This window comes from Drosophila teissieri, chromosome X (assembly GCF_016746235.2).
Source record: "Drosophila teissieri strain GT53w chromosome X, Prin_Dtei_1.1, whole genome shotgun sequence".
Classification (NCBI taxonomy): Eukaryota; Metazoa; Arthropoda; class Insecta; order Diptera; family Drosophilidae; genus Drosophila; species Drosophila teissieri.
In genome coordinates this window covers 18,468,305-18,486,611 of record NC_053034.1, presented here as the reverse complement: position 1 = coordinate 18,486,611, position 18,307 = coordinate 18,468,305, and the positions used below count along the sequence as shown (strand labels likewise).

General features: G+C 42.1%; 3 protein-coding genes and 1 long non-coding RNA gene across 8 annotated transcripts in view; 2 read left to right on the top strand and 2 right to left on the bottom strand.

Moving 5' to 3' along the window:
- The window catches only part of LOC122623049 (eye-specific diacylglycerol kinase), a 109,671-nt gene that overhangs the window by 77,607 nt on the left and 13,757 nt on the right, over positions 1-18,307 (bottom strand). The window lies entirely within an intron of this gene.
- LOC122623059 overlaps positions 1-18,307 on the top strand; it is a 131,131-nt gene that overhangs the window by 100,174 nt on the left and 12,650 nt on the right. For 2 of the 4 annotated variants that reach the window (XR_006326375.1, XR_006326373.1), the window contains exon 3: positions 15,337-15,527. The exons of the other annotated variants lie outside the window; for them this stretch is intronic. This is a non-coding gene — a long non-coding RNA (uncharacterized LOC122623059). Of the gene's footprint in view, positions 1-15,336; positions 15,528-18,307 lie in introns of those variants that run through there. 4 annotated transcript variants of the gene reach the window in all.
- Positions 13,614-14,167, bottom strand: LOC122623055. The gene has a single exon (XM_043801965.1). The coding sequence runs from the start codon at positions 14,165-14,167 to the stop codon at positions 13,766-13,768; it is 402 nt and encodes a 133-aa protein (XP_043657900.1). The 3' UTR covers positions 13,614-13,765.
- Positions 14,415-14,959, top strand: LOC122623057 (protein FAM136A). The gene has a single exon (XM_043801967.1). The coding sequence runs from the start codon at positions 14,507-14,509 to the stop codon at positions 14,900-14,902; it is 396 nt and encodes a 131-aa protein (XP_043657902.1). The 5' UTR covers positions 14,415-14,506; the 3' UTR covers positions 14,903-14,959.

The window sequence follows — 18,307 nt, the reverse complement described above, 5'->3', positions numbered from 1 at the left end:
ATTTGCTCAAGCTCACATTTTTGCCGCCAAAGATAAATCCGAGTGCTGTGTCGGTGCTAAGCGACGCAGGGATAATTAGATAGTCACGCGGAAAAAGTTGCAAACTCAAATGGGATTCCGGGGGTGGGGCGTTTATTTATAGGAATTTTGCAGTTTAACTGTGTGACACAAATACGACGAGTGCTTGTCGAAAAAGTTTGATTACAGAGTGCGCAAACTATTTAAATTGCTTCATACGCCGACGTGGCAACCCTTAATGCGCTTTATTTGCCAGCTTGACAATTCGGTCGCCATTTATTCTCTAATACCTTTAGGACCTTCATAGGCTAACCATAAAACTAGCAAATGCTTCACTCTCAAGCGTGACAACCCTGCTATTTAAATTGCTTCATACACCGACTAGCACCCTTAATGCGCTTTATTTGCTAGCTTGACAATTCGGTCGCAATTTATTCTCTAATAAGTTAAGGACCTTCATAAGCTAACCATAAAACTAGCAAATGCTTCACTCTCAAGCGTGACAAGCTATTTAAATTGCTTCATACGCCGACGTGGCAACCCTTAATGCGCTTTATTTGCCAGCTTGACAATTCGGTCGCCATTTATTCTCTAATAAGTTAAGGACCTTCATAAGCTAACCATAAAACTAGCAAATGCTTCACTCTCAAGCGTGACAACCCTGCTATTTAAATTGCTTCATACACCAACTAGCAACCCTTAATGCGCTTTATTTGCCAGCTTGACAATTCGGTCGCAATTTATTCTCTAATAACTTTAGGACCTTCATAAGCTAACTAACTAACATAAAACGAGCAAATGCTTCACTTTCAAGCGTGACAACCCTGCGCGACTGACTAAAATCCAGCGAGGACAGCTAAGCGTAAGCGAGTGAAAGCCTTGTGAATTCCGCCATTAGAGCGCGTGGCAACCCTAATGCATTCTGAAGTATTTGCGGTTCACTTTTGGCGCTGGCGATGGCGATGTCGCTGGTGCTGTCGCATTCGTCAGCGTCAACTTAACGCCATTTTCCCCGAGCCCGCCGTACATACTGCTACCACACTACGAGTAGACTCGTATTATTGTTGCTCTTGGCCCAGCTCGGCGTTATCCTTATCCTTATCCTTGCCACCGAGGCGGCTGTCGCCGCTGTTATCCAGACTGTCATATTTGCGGCTCAAGTGCTGCACTTTGTTATTTTTAGCGTCGTCGTCAACGCCGTCTCGGCCACGCCCCCACCACGGCGCTCCTCTTCACAACGCCCCCTCCCTCCTTCTTCTTCTGCTGCTGCTGCTGGCAACTTTCTCGCTTTTCTGTTTATTGACGACGCAGCAAAATTGATGATGCAAATATTTGTAACAAGCCTTGTTGTGCTACCCCGCGAAAGAAAAGAAAGCTTTTCTTCCAGAAAAACCGGATATCAAAGTAAAGGAACTAAGACTTACAAACTCATATTGTATCTCATGATTACTTCTCAAATGTATCTTTATTCGTGCCACATTTTCCATAGTTAGGCATTTTTAGGGGAAATGCGTTTGTTTTCAGTGTAGCATTTCTGGCCATCCCCACCCATTTGCAGTTATTGCACTTTGTCTGTTTGGCTTTGGATGTTGTGATTAACAAGTAAGCTCGTGGCTTTCAATGCCTTTTCCATCGCCATGCTTTCCCCGCACTTTTTCCCCCCCTCTGTGGCCCTCGACTGCTGCAGACGGAAAAACAAAAGCAAAAACAAGAACAAAAACAATAACAAAAACTAGAACAAAAACAAGAAAAAGAACAAGAACAAGAACAAGGGGAGCAATTTGAGGCAACAATGAGTCTGGGAAACTTGGGATCACTGTGTAGTACAGTAAGCCCTGTCTTGTCTCTTAATTCTATTTGCCGGTGGCAATGCCGAATGGCAAGTTGTACTCTGTACTCTGTTTGAACAACAAACAATGAGACACGACACTTTAAATAATAAACAATCCATGGGATTGGACCAGCTAATTGGACTAGATTTAGCATTGTTTGCCCATTTTTGCTGATAATAGGGATTGGCTTATTCATTCATTTACCTCAAGCAATCGGAATTTCTGGATCAGCAATTGAAAATGCTCGATAAATATTGACAAATCAAAGAGCAGGCGAGGAATAAATTATAAATATTATTCCATACAATGTGTATTTGGAAAGCCAGCGATTACAATACATCTTCGCTAAAAATATTTTTGCCTGCGCGATTTGGCAATTATTCTGCCATTTCTTTTCATACCAACGAAAATTCCGCAACGCTGTATAATTTATCATTTTTTATTGTCGGTAATGGCGGGCCAAATTTATTTCTTAGCTGTTATTAATTGAGAATCGCTTTTAATTGGAATTTGTTAATGTTAAATGCTTACTTGTTTGCAATTATGGTTGTAACATTCTTTTGATTTTATATTGCATTAAATAGGTTTTCATTTATAATGGCTTCAAATAGTGTTATTTTCAGCAGTCTTTAATTCGAGTAATTATATATTTGGGGGAAACGAAATTCCGCTGGTTCGATTTTCTATTTTGATTTGGCAATTAATCCGCAATCTTTTTCCCACCGCATGAAAACATTCCCGCAATGCGATTTTGTTATTCCGAATTATTGATTCAATAACAATTAATGCCGCTCAGAAGACGTCACACATTTCCCGCCGCCCCCCCATCCGTTTTCCCTCACATTTCCCGATATATTTTCCCCCATTTTCATCATTTTCATCGTCATGCCAGGCAGTTTCCCCACCAATCCACCAATCCACCCAGCCACCCATCCAGCAATCCATCCATCATCCATCATCTAGCCGCAATCGAAGCGATCTGTCTGCATTGTTTTGCCTAAAAATAAACATCTTTGCTCCCCTCGAATGTGATCTTTTAAGAGCCATAATATGGCATCGTACAAACTGTTTGCCATTCTGTGTTTATCTATCTTTGTTTCGGATCTAATCACGTCACATTTCAAACACCTGGCGGCGTGTTTTGCGACCAATTTCGCAAAGATTTTCTTTTCTTTTTCTTTTTGGTTTGCTTTGCTTTGGTTTGGTTTTCAGTTTTAAATTCGATTTTTAATGCCCTGCAGTTGTGTTTTTTAATTTGAATTCTTCTCCAAGCCAGCCATATATTTTTGGCCAGCTTTGTCATTGCATTGGTAATACTCTGCCCAATACTTTCGTCTTGTATTAATCAATTGCAGACGAAACTGTGTGCTTTGCATAATATTTAATTGGATTTTTGTCACTGAAGCGTTTTTCGCAATTTCGGGTTTTTAATTTTCGTACGTTGTTCGTGTAGCAGGGAAACAAAAAAGAAAAAACATGCAGAAATAGAGAAAATAAAGAAAATAGAGAAAAGCGAGCGATTTTCGTGCCAATTTATTGAGCGTGCGAAGATTAAAGGCAACAAGTTCTCACAAATCTCGCTGCAATTTCTTCCCCCCCGCCGCCCGCTGCTCAGCCTGCTCCACAAACGATAATTAATGTCGATTTTAACACACATGGGCATTTGGGGCATTTAATAGACCCCAGGCGTCATTAAAACTATTTAACTATGTGCACATATAGCCTGGTCCGCAGAGCGATTACAAACCGTCCAAATGGAAAAGTTCAAACGGTCAAATGGTTAAATGCTCGACGGGCAGTTGATGGATTGCAAGCAGTGCTAAAGTAATACTCGTTTTTAATTAAGGCCAAAAAATCGAACTAATGACCCATGAATGTCGCATTACAAGTGAAATATCTCGAATTTAAACTATGCACTTTAAATAATATGCAACATCGATTTGAGATGTTTGCTCACATATGCAACCTCCAGATGACTTCGAGTGTGTGTAGGCAAATAACCATTTTCGTGTGGTACCTGTGCTATGTAGTTATTAAATTCTAATATCAGTCGATCCCAAGCCAATCAAAGTTTGCTGCCAAGACAAATATGTGGCCAACAGCAATGCACTTTGTCAACTTGGAGTCTTTTAATTAGAAAAAGTTGCCGCAGGCAACAGCAGCAACTTGCAACCTTGCAACCGTGCAAGTTTTCCGTGCGGCATTTTCAATTTCCCAAAGAGCAGATAGGGATCAACAACAACAAATTCGAGCGAGACAACAAAAAAGCGAGCATTAGGCAAGCATAAATCAGGCCAGAAGTTTGCCACATCTGCATATCAACATGCATATCTATGGTTATACTCGTATATGTATTTATATTGGAGCCCATTGAGGCATCTATAAATTTTCATTGAGAGCCCGCCAAGTGCTCATAATCATTAATTTGCATACTTTTTTCGTGTTTCTGTTTCGGTTTGTGTTTCTGTTTGTGTTTGTGATGGTGTTTGTGTTTCTGTTTGTGTTCGTTTGTGGGTCGTGCAACATGTCGTATGGGTGATGTTTTGCCAGACTCAACGCGGCGGTCAATGAACGCAGCTCATCATCGGCATCATTCGCATCATCATCGTGATGCACAGCATGACGCCCCCGAATGTTACACACATTAAAATAAAACTCACATTTGTCATTATTTTCTTTTGCCTTGGCATTGACAATGGTCACAGCCAGAGTTTTCCCCGCATTTTCCCCCTTTTCTCTGCTGTATTTTCCCCATTTTTTTCTATTCTTTATTCTTTTTCGGTCGAAAAGGATGCCCCAAAGTTCAAGTGAACTATTTGGCGAACAAAGTTGGCATCGGGTAACAGTCGTAAAAAGGGAATTGAATGCTCCTCCCACTCCTCCCACAACTTGCTGTTTATTTTTATGTTTCAATTTGTTTTTACACATTTTATTTGGTTGGGTTCAGGCTAGATGAAAGTGCTCAATTTAGAGGCGTGGGAGGTGCTTTGCTAGATTTTTGCGGTCAGAAATAAACGATTTCAATTGAAATTGAAAACTAGTATACAATTTGGAAGTGGACCTAAATGAAGTTTTATGAAAGACTAGTTATGAATGGGGGGTGGTAACTGCAATGAAAAACCACAAAGTATTTCGTAATAACACAATTTACAGCTCAAATTTAAATACAATTTCACTTTAACAACTAGTTATGGCGGCACTTAAAAAACGAATTCATAAACCTGACAAGTATGGCTTTTATGATCAAAAATATGTCAAAAACACAGAGAGGTTTCATAGGCGAAAATAAATCAAATCATCAACTGTGGCCATTAGAAAAGCAAACGTCCAGCCAAATAAAAAACAAGCTTGCGACAGATGAAAGGAGAGAAAAAAGCAAACCAAGAGAAAAACAAGAGAGAACGCTATAGTCGAGTTCCCCGACTATCTGATACCCGTTACTCAGCTATTCGAAGTGCGAAGGCGAGTCTTCAGCACATACAGTTTTTGGCGGTTTTGTGGGCGTTAGAGTAAGCGTGGCAAAAAGTTTTTCGGCAAATCGATAGAAATTTACAAGACTAATACAAAAATGAAAAAATATCAAAACATTTTTCAAAAGTGTGAACGTGGCAGTTTTGGGCGGTTTGTGGGCGTTAGAGTGGGCGTGGCAACATGAATCGACAAACTTGCGCTGCGTCTATGCCCCTGGAGTCTGTATGCTTAATCTAAACTTTCTAGCTTTTGTAGTTCCTGAGATCTCGACGTTCATACGGACGGACAGACGGACGGACAGACGGACGGACAGACGGACGGACAGACGGACAGACGGACAGACGGACGGACAGACGGACATGGCCAAATCGACTCGGCTACTGATCCTGATCAAGAATATATATACTTTATATGGTCGGAAACGCTTCCTTCTGCCTGTTACATACTTTTCAACGAATCTAGTATACCCTTTTACTCTACGAGTAACGGGTATAAAAAGTAGTAAGAACGAGTTCAATGCCTCGTAAATCTTTTTCGCTTTATATGCGACGACCGCCCACTAAGCCAAGTGCCACGCCCCCCCTGTTAGCCCGGCCCTAATAGTGAGTGGCTAGCTGGTGAAACAACTGCAAAAAGTAAACAGCAGTCGCAGCTGTCCTCCAGTTAGCCTCCTTTGATAGATGGCCAAAAAAATGGCAAAAAGAGAAGGGAATCGAAACGAAACGAAACGAATTTGTGACGACATTAAGTGGGAGAAATGCTGCTCGAGTGTGACTAAGCTTTAGCCTATTTATGGCCAGATTTATGAAATGTGTCCTTGGAAATTGGCTGGAAAGAAAATCCATTTTCCCCCGCACTCCGACTGTTGAATGCGACTGTGGCAACTGCAACTGCAACTGCAACTTGAATGAACTCAGAAATCGGGCTGGCAATTTAAGTGGCTTCTGCTTCTTCGGCGAGAAGGAAGCAGCAAGAAATACAAATAAACAAGTGCAGTGTAAATAATAAAGCCAGCGAATGAAAAGTTGAACGAAAGATATTGAATAAGTTTGCTTGCAGAATGCGGCCCTGCATCAATATGAATATTCAAGCTCAAACTTGGCCCCTAAAGTTATTTGCATAAAAAAACTAATGGGGGATATTTAAGCTACACCCACAGGTTATGGAATAATTAAAATTACAAATTTACGAAAAGAAACTTGTATGGGTTTGGGTAATTCAATATTATTTTAACCCCAATCAGAACTTTAAATTAATTTACAAACAAGCTTATAATAAAACGCCTGCAAACTTTTGGCATCGAATTATGTGAGCTGCAATTTATTTCGATGCCGCTTGCAACTGCAAAAGCGGAATGGAAAATTCCTTAAACTAATTCAACAAAATTGCAATGCAATATGCATTTGCATTTGCATTACGACTAATTAGCAAAGTTCCGGCCTGACAAAAAGGGACGAAGGTGGCGGTACGGGCGGGGGGCGTGGTCAAGGCCGGACAAGGAAAATCGGAAAAGCGGAAAACGAGAAGCAGAAAGCAGAAGGCAGAAGGCAGAAAACAGTCTTATCTGGCTAAGCAGTTTATATGCAAATTTTATGAGCTGTCAACGTGGCCAAGTGTCTCGTCGTGTGCTTAAGCCCCATACAAGGAGAACTCACTGCGTTGGACAACAAGGGTTAAGCCAGCAGCAGCACGAGAACATGGTCTGCAACTGGACCATGGACGCAGCGCGCACAGTGCTGGCCAAGCAAATAGCACCAAGAAAACAAAGCATTTCTCTTGATATTAATGCAAAGGAATTACTCCATCCTGCTTATTCACTCCAAAAATGCAATCCTTTTTGTTTATTTAGTTTCTCTTTCTGCAGTTTGGCTCACAAAAAAGTTGGCAGCATCAACTTGACTCTACTAATTAATTTAGCGTTGTTCAAGGAGCATTTCTTGATTAAACTCCACTGTACACTTCCACTTCAATTATTCATGCCATCTAAGCAAAGAAGCAAAGGTCAAGTGTGCGTGTGTGTCTGTGTGCCCATGTGTTTGTGTGTGTGTGTGTGATGATGTGGACGTGTGAGTATGGCCATGCAATTAAGACCCCTATGCACGACGACAAAGCGCCAAAGACATGGGACACATGTGCATGGAAATTGCTTTGATGAAAATATGCAAAAATCCCGACACATTTTCGCATTTTCGTCTGTTTCGGCTGTTTTGTCTGTTTCGGCTGACATCGAAGCTGCAGATGCTACCATTTACCTTCTACCAATCATTTTCTGCCCCCAACACTACCAATTTCAACATCCATGGTCGATCCATCATCCGTTTTCATGCGCATTTTCATGCGTGAAAATCGTTTGCCGATGCTGGTAATAAAATAAAAATAACTTTAAGACGTTTAGTGCTCAAGTCAGCTGAATTTTATATGGTGCAGTGATTTGAATTGAAACCTTTGTGAAATATTTGCATCGTATAATCACATTCAACCGAATGTTGTACCGCTTTATATTTTCGCCTTGCAACTTTGTGAAACTTTATTAAAAATCTATTCCTCACTTTGAATAACCCTTTGTGTTGAGTTGCCTGCGAACCGAAGTGGCCCCCATTTACGACACACAAATGGGCAAATAAAAGAGCCGAATAGTTGGCTTTATTAGTTCGGACTTTCCCACCCGTTTTCCCCGGCCAATTGCCACATTTTCTTGGGTCAGAAACCACAAAAAGAACAACGCGGCGCGTGTCAATGACTCCAGTGTAAATAACAATAACAATAAACTGGCGCTAGAGGGTGGTGCTTTATTTTATTTCACTTTTTTCCCCCCTTTTTTGGTTCTTGTGGCTTCCAGTTGCTTTTAGCCACTGCAGTTTGTCAAAATTTCAGTGAGTTCGGGTGTTTTGTGGCTTTTGTTTGTCTGTCGAAGCGAAACCAAAAGCGATGACAGCTGTCGTGGGCAAAGCACCTAAGCACCTTCCATTCATTGGGGAAACTTATTTAGTTGGCTCGCAACCAGAAATGTTTGCACTCCTAACAATGTTTGCCAATCGTTTGAGCACCGCCGATTAGTGGATTCACTCAATCAGTTGCACACTGCAGTCGAGATTCGAGCTGCAAACTGCGAGCTGCGAACTGCGAGATCCTCAAGCATCGAACACATGGCGTATGCGTAATGTCGCCCCGCATGTCCTTTGATTTGGCGAATAGCCCCTATACGTCTTCACCTATTTGCATTTATCATTGGCAGGCAGTTGGGGGGGAGGGGTACAATAGCAACAACAACAGCAGTCGTTACAGTGACAACAGTGACAACGTTACAGTGTCGTCAGCCTCATGCTGGCAGTTAAGCACATGTGCCGTGTCGTCCTGGTTCCCCAGGATATCTCCTCCCCCCTCTCGCTCTCCTGCTCCTTTGAAACTCTGCCTGCTTGACGGGTTTCCTGGCCCTGTTGTGGATGACTCCTCGTTGCCAGCTGCTTAGCGGATGAACAGTGAGTGGGAAGTAAATAAAATGTACTCCTTATTTCTAGACCAATGAAATTGTATAATAAAATCTACCAAAATTAAGGAAATGCTCCTTTAAAGTGTACATTTGCTATTAGTTTATTTTTGTAACTTCAATATTTTATCATTGATATAAACTACAAGCTTAGAAGTTGGGAAGCTTAAAGAGCGCCATTAATTGCATTTTTCGAGCTATTTTTACTACCTTGCATGTGAGCCCTTCAGTTGGCTGGGAACAACTTTCCATCCCCAAGCGAAGGACGATGTGTGATTGATGGGACTTTCGGCTGTTTGGTTCCACTGTGCAAGGTGCACCAGTGGGCGCCATAAAGCGCACAAGTGCCAAATTGCTTAGGCAAACTACGTTAGTTATTACGGGCTACGGTTGCTATGTTTCAGGCGACTTGGTTACTTTGGGCCCTGCTCACTTCACTTCGATTCGATTCGATCCTTTGGCTGTTGCTGTTGCCGTTGCCGTTGGCATTGCTGTTGCTGTTGCTATTTATGCTGTTGCCCTGGCCTGTTAGAGACTCATAACTTGGCTTTAATGTTGCGCATACGTATCGAGCATACGCCATGTGTGCCGCCGCCGCCTTGACAAGAACATAAATAGCCGAAACGGGCCGAAACTGGGGGAGGTATAGAGTACTATTTGGCCGAATGTTTACCCACCGACAACTGTCAGTTCTCCGACTGTCTGTCTGTTTTCTCCGAAGCGAAGCAGCAAGCAAGCAAGACCAACAATGGATAATCAAAAGAGCGAAAAACAAAACCCCAATTGGCCGAGGACTCAGCTCCCTGACAGGCTAAAAGCTCAGCCGGCTAAAACACAGAAGCAGCAATCACTTAACTCTTGCCCCGAACGCACACGGAAAGCCCCTTGATTTTCCACCTGCAGTGCCAACACTTCAACATTCGACCCACGCCCCCAATTTATACCTTCTTCAGCTCGAAAAAAAAACAAAAAAAAAAAGGAAAAACAGAAAAACAGTAGAAAAAGAAGAATGAAAACCAACCAAGAACCAACAATGGGTTAAACTTGAGATGTGAAAGCAAGCAAAGTAGGGATAAAGTGGCTGCCATGTTTGGACTGGCAGCATCGCATTCAAATTCTAGTTAATCACATTTTGTGTGCCTGTGTATTCTGTCTAAAAAATGGAAGCACCAACCCCAATCAAGGTAGTTTCATCTTTTGTTTGCTTAGCTAAAATAATTTTACCACTATTGCATTGAGCTGTGTAAGAACTTGAATTGGATCACGAATATGAAATGCTTCTTTATTCTAACCCCAAATGGATTAAACTCTTTCCAACGAAAGCCAAGCTGCAGGATTAGCTTTCAGAACCTTTGATTAATAGCATCGCACTCGAAGTAATCCCCATGGATCCATATAAAACCGTAGCGGCGGTACGATAACAATGCAACTGGAATCTAGATCTAGATCCGTGCGGCAACATTGTTTTCCACTTAAAACGCCATCAGGTAGAACCACATTCCACCGCTGTCGCTCTGATATTTTCCATCATAATATTTATTTAGCCAAATGCCCCCAAAGCCATGTTATCAATATGCCCCACCTAAACTGCCACACAGAACAATGATTGATGGTGGAAATGTGTGGGGGTAAAACGGTGAATAAATTACCCAGCATAGGGGTGCAATGCAATTCCATTCCATATACTCGCAGAATTGCCCAAAAATGTTCAAATGGCAATTTCCATTAATTAACACGGTGCTTTTGCCAACGGAAACACCTTTACAATGGCTATACAATCTGCAATCAAAATGCGATGCATATGTACATACATGTTACCCCCACCCCCTCGTTGCTGTCAAATAGCCCGCGGTATCTTGCAACCATTTCCATTCGGATATTTTTGCTACTTTTTGTTTCAATTTTTATGTGTATATTTATTGGATTTTATATGCTAACCCCTGGCTCACGAAAAAGAGCGACAAGAAATGAAAATTGAATATTTTATGTGAAGCGAAGCAAACAAGAGCAAACAGAAAACAGGGATCAACAATTGAAACTTCGCATTTTTATATGCACGCAAGGCGAATGGGGAGCAATTTCTTTATTTCGGAAACAAACAAAGTCGCATAAAAATCTTTAACCAATTTCGGAGCAAATTTATTATTAAAAATACGTGCAGGCTTCAAGTTTATACTTTGTTGATTTAAAAATGTGATATTACTCGTATTATTCAAGAATGCAACCATTTAAATCTTTAAAAAAATGAATTGAAAGCTTTAAAGACAGTGCACTATTTAAAACTCTGAAATTCATGGTTCCTTATTTAAATTTAAATTGTATGTTTATTATTTGCATTGAAGGCACGACGAAGTGCCTTCGTTGAATGCAAACTTGAGGACAACAAAAGTACGGAAGCACAAACAGGAGCGCCACGTATACGCCGCGTTGTCTGGCATTTTCCTGTTACCGGGGAAATGGGAAATGGGGAAATGGGAAATCAAAGATTGCCGACCGCACAGAGTGCCGCCTTTCGCCATTACGTTATTTTCGCCATTTCGCGCTCTTATGTCAGGAGGAAAGCCGGTCACGCGCCAATACAAGAGCTGCAACATCCTCCAGCATGCAGTTCCTTAAACGCAGCGATTAGCAAAAGGACACGTACGAAGGATGCGTGTGCGGATGCCAGTGCGGATGCCGGTGCGGATGCCAGTGCGGCTACCAGTGCGGATACCACTGCGGATACCAGTGTGGATGCGAATGTGGCAACAAGTTCGGCTAACGAGGCTGGCCGACAAGAACACAAATCCTCAACCAGAGTGGCCCAAAAACCCAAACCCAAACCCAAACCAAAACCTAAACCGCTCTCTGTGGCCGGCAATTTTCAATGAATGGCATCGTTTAATACAATTGCACACACGGCGTATGCGTAACGAGTTTGTTTTGCCGATCGCACGGCACACACAAAAAAGGAATTGCTCCCCGAAATTGCAGACGATTTTCCATTAAATCATCTTATTGACACACATACAATCGGGAGACAATGGGAATGTGTGTAATTGAATTTATGCTGAATGAAAAGCGAAGGACATTGCAGGAATTTCATTCAAAATTACTGACTGTTACACGACAATTTTTGCATTAGGGCTGCAAGCTCAGCTTTGAACTAAAATATATTAATACAGGTAAGCAGTTCAAGCCAACTATTTTACATCTTTATTTAAACTACAAAACTAAATTCTTTTTTATTCAATTCCAAAGGAAACTCATAAAATGCAAGTCCACAAACTCAGAAACAAGTTCTTGAAAATTTCCATGTAGGATTCTATTAACTGAAGCATAACGAATTCTGTGGAATATTTCCTATTTACATTTTTAGCTGAAACTTTCAATAAGTCTGGGAATCCCCAAGACCAAATATAAAAACGTTTTCCAAAAACCACAATACACACACACACTCATACGACACACAAACTCTCACATCACGAAATTAATCAACAAATTTTCCAAGGAAATTTTTCAATGAATTTGAATAAGTCATTTCATATTTACCGCTTCGCATTCAGTTTTTCTTATTTTCTTTTCAATGGAACGCACTTTTCAGTCGTTCGAGTCAAGTGAAAATTTCGTGCACATTTTTGCGTGCCTTTACACGTTAACAGTTAGGATTCAAAAGTCACAAAGACTGCAAAGATATTGTATCTCAAGACTGGCTAGTTTGTATCTCTTCACTTTTGGATAAGTTGCAAGTTTGTAACCTAGTTTATTTTGTGGGTGTTAGTTAAGTACTTATGAATATCTTTGAATATTTTCGAATATTTGTACAAGTTAATATAGCTGTAGCACAACACTTAGAAGCACAATCAAAAAAATAGTTACTTGATATTTAGATATAGTAAGTTTTTCAGTATGCTTATGTTTTTATTATTATTTTTTTTTTTTTGGTATGGGTATGGTGTGTTTTGTTTGGAGAACTTGGGAGTTCCAGAGAGTTTGGAACTCTTTGCTTTGCTTTGCTTTGAAATGTTTGGCCTGCTTGGGCTGTTCTGCTATTTAAATGAGTTATTTCTTCCTAGCACAACGCGCCTCGTCGACCGTTCAAATGAAACTGATGCGAAGGCGACGCACTGCCAGGAATATAAAGCGACCGGGAGCGAGAGGGCGCCATTGGGCTGCCGTGCGGGAGCGAGCGAGAGGCCAGCACTCGGCCGGGCACTTCGGCTGTGGTCGGCAAAAGCCGAACTACTATAAACACCTGTAAGCAGCCCTCGATGCCGGCGCGAGAGCGAGAGGGAGAGAGAGACGGAGAGAGAGAGAGAGAGCGAGCGAGTGGCCGTATCGTTCTCACTCCTTCACCCTTCGCCACCCACCGCCCACCGCCCACACACTGCCGCTCGCCCCATCTCTGTCGCACGCCCTCTCGCTCTCGCCCTCGCCCTCCCTCTCTCTCTTTCGCGCTCGCATTCGGAAGCGGAAGGAAACTCAACAGTTGGCACATTACTGAGTGGAGAGAGGAGAGAGGAGCGGCGAAAGTAGAGCGGAGAGATTCGGAGAACTGCGGAGAAAGCGCGGGCGGCAGCGCTACTCATTGTTGTCGTTGTTTGTTGCCATCAAATTTATGGCAATCATTTGTGCGGTGTTTTAAGTTGGGCCAGCACAAGTGCCCAAAACTATCGATAATTATCGGCGGCGGGTAGGCGAGGGGGTGGGTGGGTGGTGGTAGGAAGTGGGGGATTAGAATAATCCAAACGATTATGGTAATGACATTGTTAGCTATTAGCAATCAGATTGTTTGCAATGTCTATCAATTTAATTAAAGCATTTTATGGCATTCTGATAGCTCATTTACTCATTTACTAGCTTGTAATCGGTATAATCGGCAATATTGTTATCGATCGAGATAAGCGGGCCCACGATTAATTTGACTTATTTGAATATCACCCCATTAAGTAGTAATTGACAACAGAAGGAAAGCGGCTTATAATTTCTTCGAAAAAATGACATCGAAGAAATCTTCAAGGAAGTCATCGGTCTCGTGTTCCTTGTCGACCTCGTCGAGTAACTTCTTCAATCTCCGCAATAGATCCTTGTCCTTTTCGAGAGCATCCAGCACTTTTTCCGCATCGCTCTTCAATAACCCCAGCTTACGTAGTAAACGTATCACACGCCTTTCAAATGGCGTGAAGGACTGACGTTTGGATCGAATGAGGGATACCTTGTGCGCCAAAAGTTCCACAGAATCCTGGTTTTGTGCCGGAATCGTTAGCTGCCTGGAATGCTCCTTAGAAATCTGTAGTCTGTAGAATCGATTATCACTATCGAAAGTCGAACCAGAAGCGGCCAAAAAGACCAAGAATCCCAAGATATGCAAGTACTGCATTTTTGAAAGCTCTGCAAGTGAATGTTGTCCCACTTCTACTTATATGCACTTTCGGCAGAGCACTTATCAGCAAAAACAAATGAACTTCAGTTCAATTAGCGATAGCTCCACACTGATTTATGTGGAAACCGTGACTTTAGCTTAGGTATTTGCCCAAGAAAATCCAAGCACGTCAACATTTCCTGCTGATATCATATTAGAAATATTAAACAAATAACATAAATTACTTTGAAATGATAAAATCACAGTGGCACGGCGTGTTTCCGTCACAAAACTATCCCAACGCAAATCACAAACGACTTTCATATATTCCATACAATACTATATACCTGCAACTAGATGGATTGCGGCAATTCGAGTTCCGAGGAGCAGCGCGAACGCGTCGACAACGCCATCCTGACCGCCATGGAGGATCTGGATCGGGACTATCTGCGCAAGCTGCAGATCGAGATGCACACCTGTGCGACCGCCTGCTGTGCGGATGCGGATGCGAATGCGGAGGCGGTGGAGCGGTGCGTGGACCGCTGCCAGATCCGCTTGACCCGAGCCCGCTGCTTCGTGCAGCAGGGCATATCCGACTTCGAGAATCGCCTGGAGAAGTGCATCCAGCAGTGTCGCCTCCATGGATCTGCTTATGGCTCGGAACGTTGCTCCAGCAACTGCGTGGATAGTCATGTGGGATCGCTGCCCGAGATGCTCAGGGCTATGCGGGATACCCTGGAAAAGGGTGTTTAACACTGGGGACTTTTGCATTCATTCGTTGGTTTGAATCAAGCAATTTGTGATATATGTACCTTCATAAATTTAAACGCTTCCAACATTTGACTTTATCTTTCATTTATAATTTAAAGTTTAATTTAGTGGTCCAACACCAGTCGCCAATCGGCCGAGGAAACGTTTATCGATTGGTTTACCAATTCAATCGATTATGCTGCAATTTTTGGTGACCCAAAAACACGCTTTTTATAAAGCAATTACGAAGGGGGACTGGGCGCTGTACAGTGTATGGCCCAAAAGCAATACAGTCCACAAATTATTCATACGAACATGTCCGTATGGGCTGTGATTTATTCAGCAACATACAGAAAAACGTGCCGCATGTAAATCCTACCAATTGATACGACAATAGCAATAATCTCCCCGTCACGCCCAATGTGGCATACTTTCAGGCGAGGCACAGACACAGGCACATCGAACTGCAGTGGCAGTGGCACTAGTGGCACTGGAAGAACGCCAGAAAGCGGCAGACACAAGGAGGTCTTCAAATTGGTTCAAAGCTGGAGAAAGAAGTCAGCATTATTTCAAAAAAATGCATCTACGAGCTGTCCATCAATGAGTGCGCTGTAATCACCGCCAATTGGAGCAGTTGCAAGGAAATTGGTCAGCGTTGCTGCTGCCTGGACAATCGATAACTAATTGTGATATGTATAAGAACGATAAAATGATCGAAACAATCGGTTTTCTTAGTTTAAGATAGAGACATCTAAGATAGTAACTAGGTCAGTCATATTTCATTAAGAGTTCATGTCCATCGATAACCAAACATCGATACTTATCGATACTAACGATAAAATGATCGAAACAATCGGTTTTCTTAGCTTAAGATAAAGTAACGAGATTACCATCTAGTCACATAAATAAGCTGGTATTTAAGTGTATCTTATTTTATTGATAGTTCATGTCCACCGATAAGCAAACATCGATACTTATCGATACTACCGATACATAATTTCGCCAAGTGAAACATAAATTCCCCCGCACTCTCGGCAGTCAAGGGAGAACATGTATCGCCTGCGGACTGCGGACTGTGAAGCGGTATCGATCCATCGACGATTACCGATGACCAAGTACACCCCCCCTGTCTCCCCCCAGAACTTAACTGAACTGAACTGAGCTGAACTGAACTGAGCTGTACTGAACTGTCCTGTCCATCAAGGGGCAATCAGACTGGAGTGTACGGAGGTGTGTTTGACAGATATAGGTGTGCAGACAAAAGCAATCGGCATGTCAGTTGAGCAGTTTAAAGAGCACAGGCATCGGCATCGGGAACGGCATCGTCGGTTGGTTGGCGTTTGGAGTTTGGCGTTTGGGGGAAATTATGGGCTGCTAGACAATGGCAGCGGGCGTCTAGCGAAATGTTTTCGCATTATTCAAATGAAATGCTCTTTATTGTCTGCCAGTCGTATCGTACCAGCAATTGCACCACCAACAACATCAGCAACAGCAACAGCAATCAAACAAATCAGAAAGAAAACCCCAATGGGTACAAAAAACAAATGTCCATGGAGGATAATACAAAAAAAATAAATTATTACCTGCATACAACGAGAACAATGAGTCATTTATCACAAAAAAATGCGATTAGAAGGAGCAACATTGAAAGATTAGAATGAACGCCCAAATTGGATTATCCTTGAGTTGTAGCTTCAGAAAATGTAAAACTATAGGGGAGCTCTTAAAATACTACATTCTGATGAATATGAAAACGCTAGTTGGGTAAAGCAATACATTTAATAATGTTTTTGAAGTTCTCCAAGTGCACACATCTTCACTCAATCGGACATTGATTAGAACAAAGAAGCAGCCAGGGAAGTGCAGGAACTGCAAGTTGCAAACTTCGTCCTGCTTATCGTCGTATGTCGAAATCAAATGATGGCTGAATGCGTGGGCATACACCCTTTTATATAGATAAATATACATAAATATGCACATAGATAGACAGCCAACAAATGCACTTCCCACTTACTATATACATATGTATGTATGTAACTTCCTGGAATGAGAACTCTATGTACTTGCTGCATAAAGTTAAATTGCTTTTCTAAGAACAAAGTATTTTGGATTCCAACACAAATTCGTGCTTAAAATGTGGGTACCCACTTAACTGGAGGCATTTTAAGGTAAAAATTATGTATTTTTTCTGTGAATTACCGTCGAAATTTTTGCATTTGGTATGCGAAAGCTCTTAATATTTTAAAGATCTGCTAACTTTTAATGCTGCCGTTCGCCGCAAAAGGCCCAATCGAGATTCATCGTTTTTTCGCAGACAATTTCGCGAAAATTGGTTCACCTTTTGTGGGTCCCCGCATGACATTCAGAATATTTCAGAGACAGCGTCAAAAACGCGATATGAACCATGACGACCGAAAAGGAAAACGAAGCCACACAGAACTTGACTGCAACGCCATCCAAATGGCTGGCAGTCAATGGCCCATCGCCTAGGCCTATTTGGCTTGCACAATGGCGGCCACACAAGTAGGTAACCTACACACAATACCAAACAAAGGCTGAAGCATTGATTATGGAAAGGTAGGTAGGTAGTAACTCAGCTCTAAATGGGTAATTACAAACTTTCTATAGCGAGCATCACAAGAACTATTCGCTTGACCGCAACTGTATGATACGGACTACGAGGCCATGTGGACGCATCTCAAAGTGGCAAGTGAAGCGGAGAAGGTGCAGAGGACCCAAGGACGCTGCGGCCTGTGCGATATGTTAATTTGGCCTAAACTACACGCCAACCGAAAATGGCAAACGGCGGATGCGAAAACGAAAGTGAAAGTGAAAGCGAACGGGAAAACGAACGGGAAACGCGTCCTTCGCCTGCAAATCCCAAAGGCGAAATGTGTCATACGCGTACACTCGCCAGTTAGCTGAGGATTTTAAAGAAACACGAACAAGAAGCAGTATTTTCTTATTTCTGCCCGCTTCTGGCGGGTGTCTTTGGCAGCTCTTGGCCACGGACATGGGGCAGCTTTGATTTATGCCACAGGATGCGACATTCGCGTGGAGTATATGATAATAAATCAGTTTGGCACATATTTTAAGCTTCTATGGTTTTTCAGAAAATAAGAAAAATTACAAATGCTAAAGAACATTTTATGCTTTAATATATTAATAATAAAAGCATATGAGTAATGAAAAATATTGTTTAAATACCAATAAATAGATTTTCCTTTTGCAACCTACAAATATTTGCATTTTCAATATCTTGTAAAGCACGGTATCAAGTGATTCACTCAATGATGATTGGGCCAAAGTATTCTTTGCGGATGCTGTAATGAAAGTTGGGACATTGTGGTGCCCACCAGGACGCCCACCGCCCACTTTCCCCAAGCGCCACTCGATTGACACGTTTTC

Excerpts from the sequence above, each read along its gene's own strand:
- LOC122623055 (XM_043801965.1), bottom strand. The coding sequence starts at position 14,167 with ATGCAGTACTTGCATATCTTGGGATTCTTGGTCTTTTTGGCCGCTTCT.
- LOC122623057 (XM_043801967.1), top strand. The coding sequence starts at position 14,507 with ATGGATTGCGGCAATTCGAGTTCCGAGGAGCAGCGCGAACGCGTCGAC.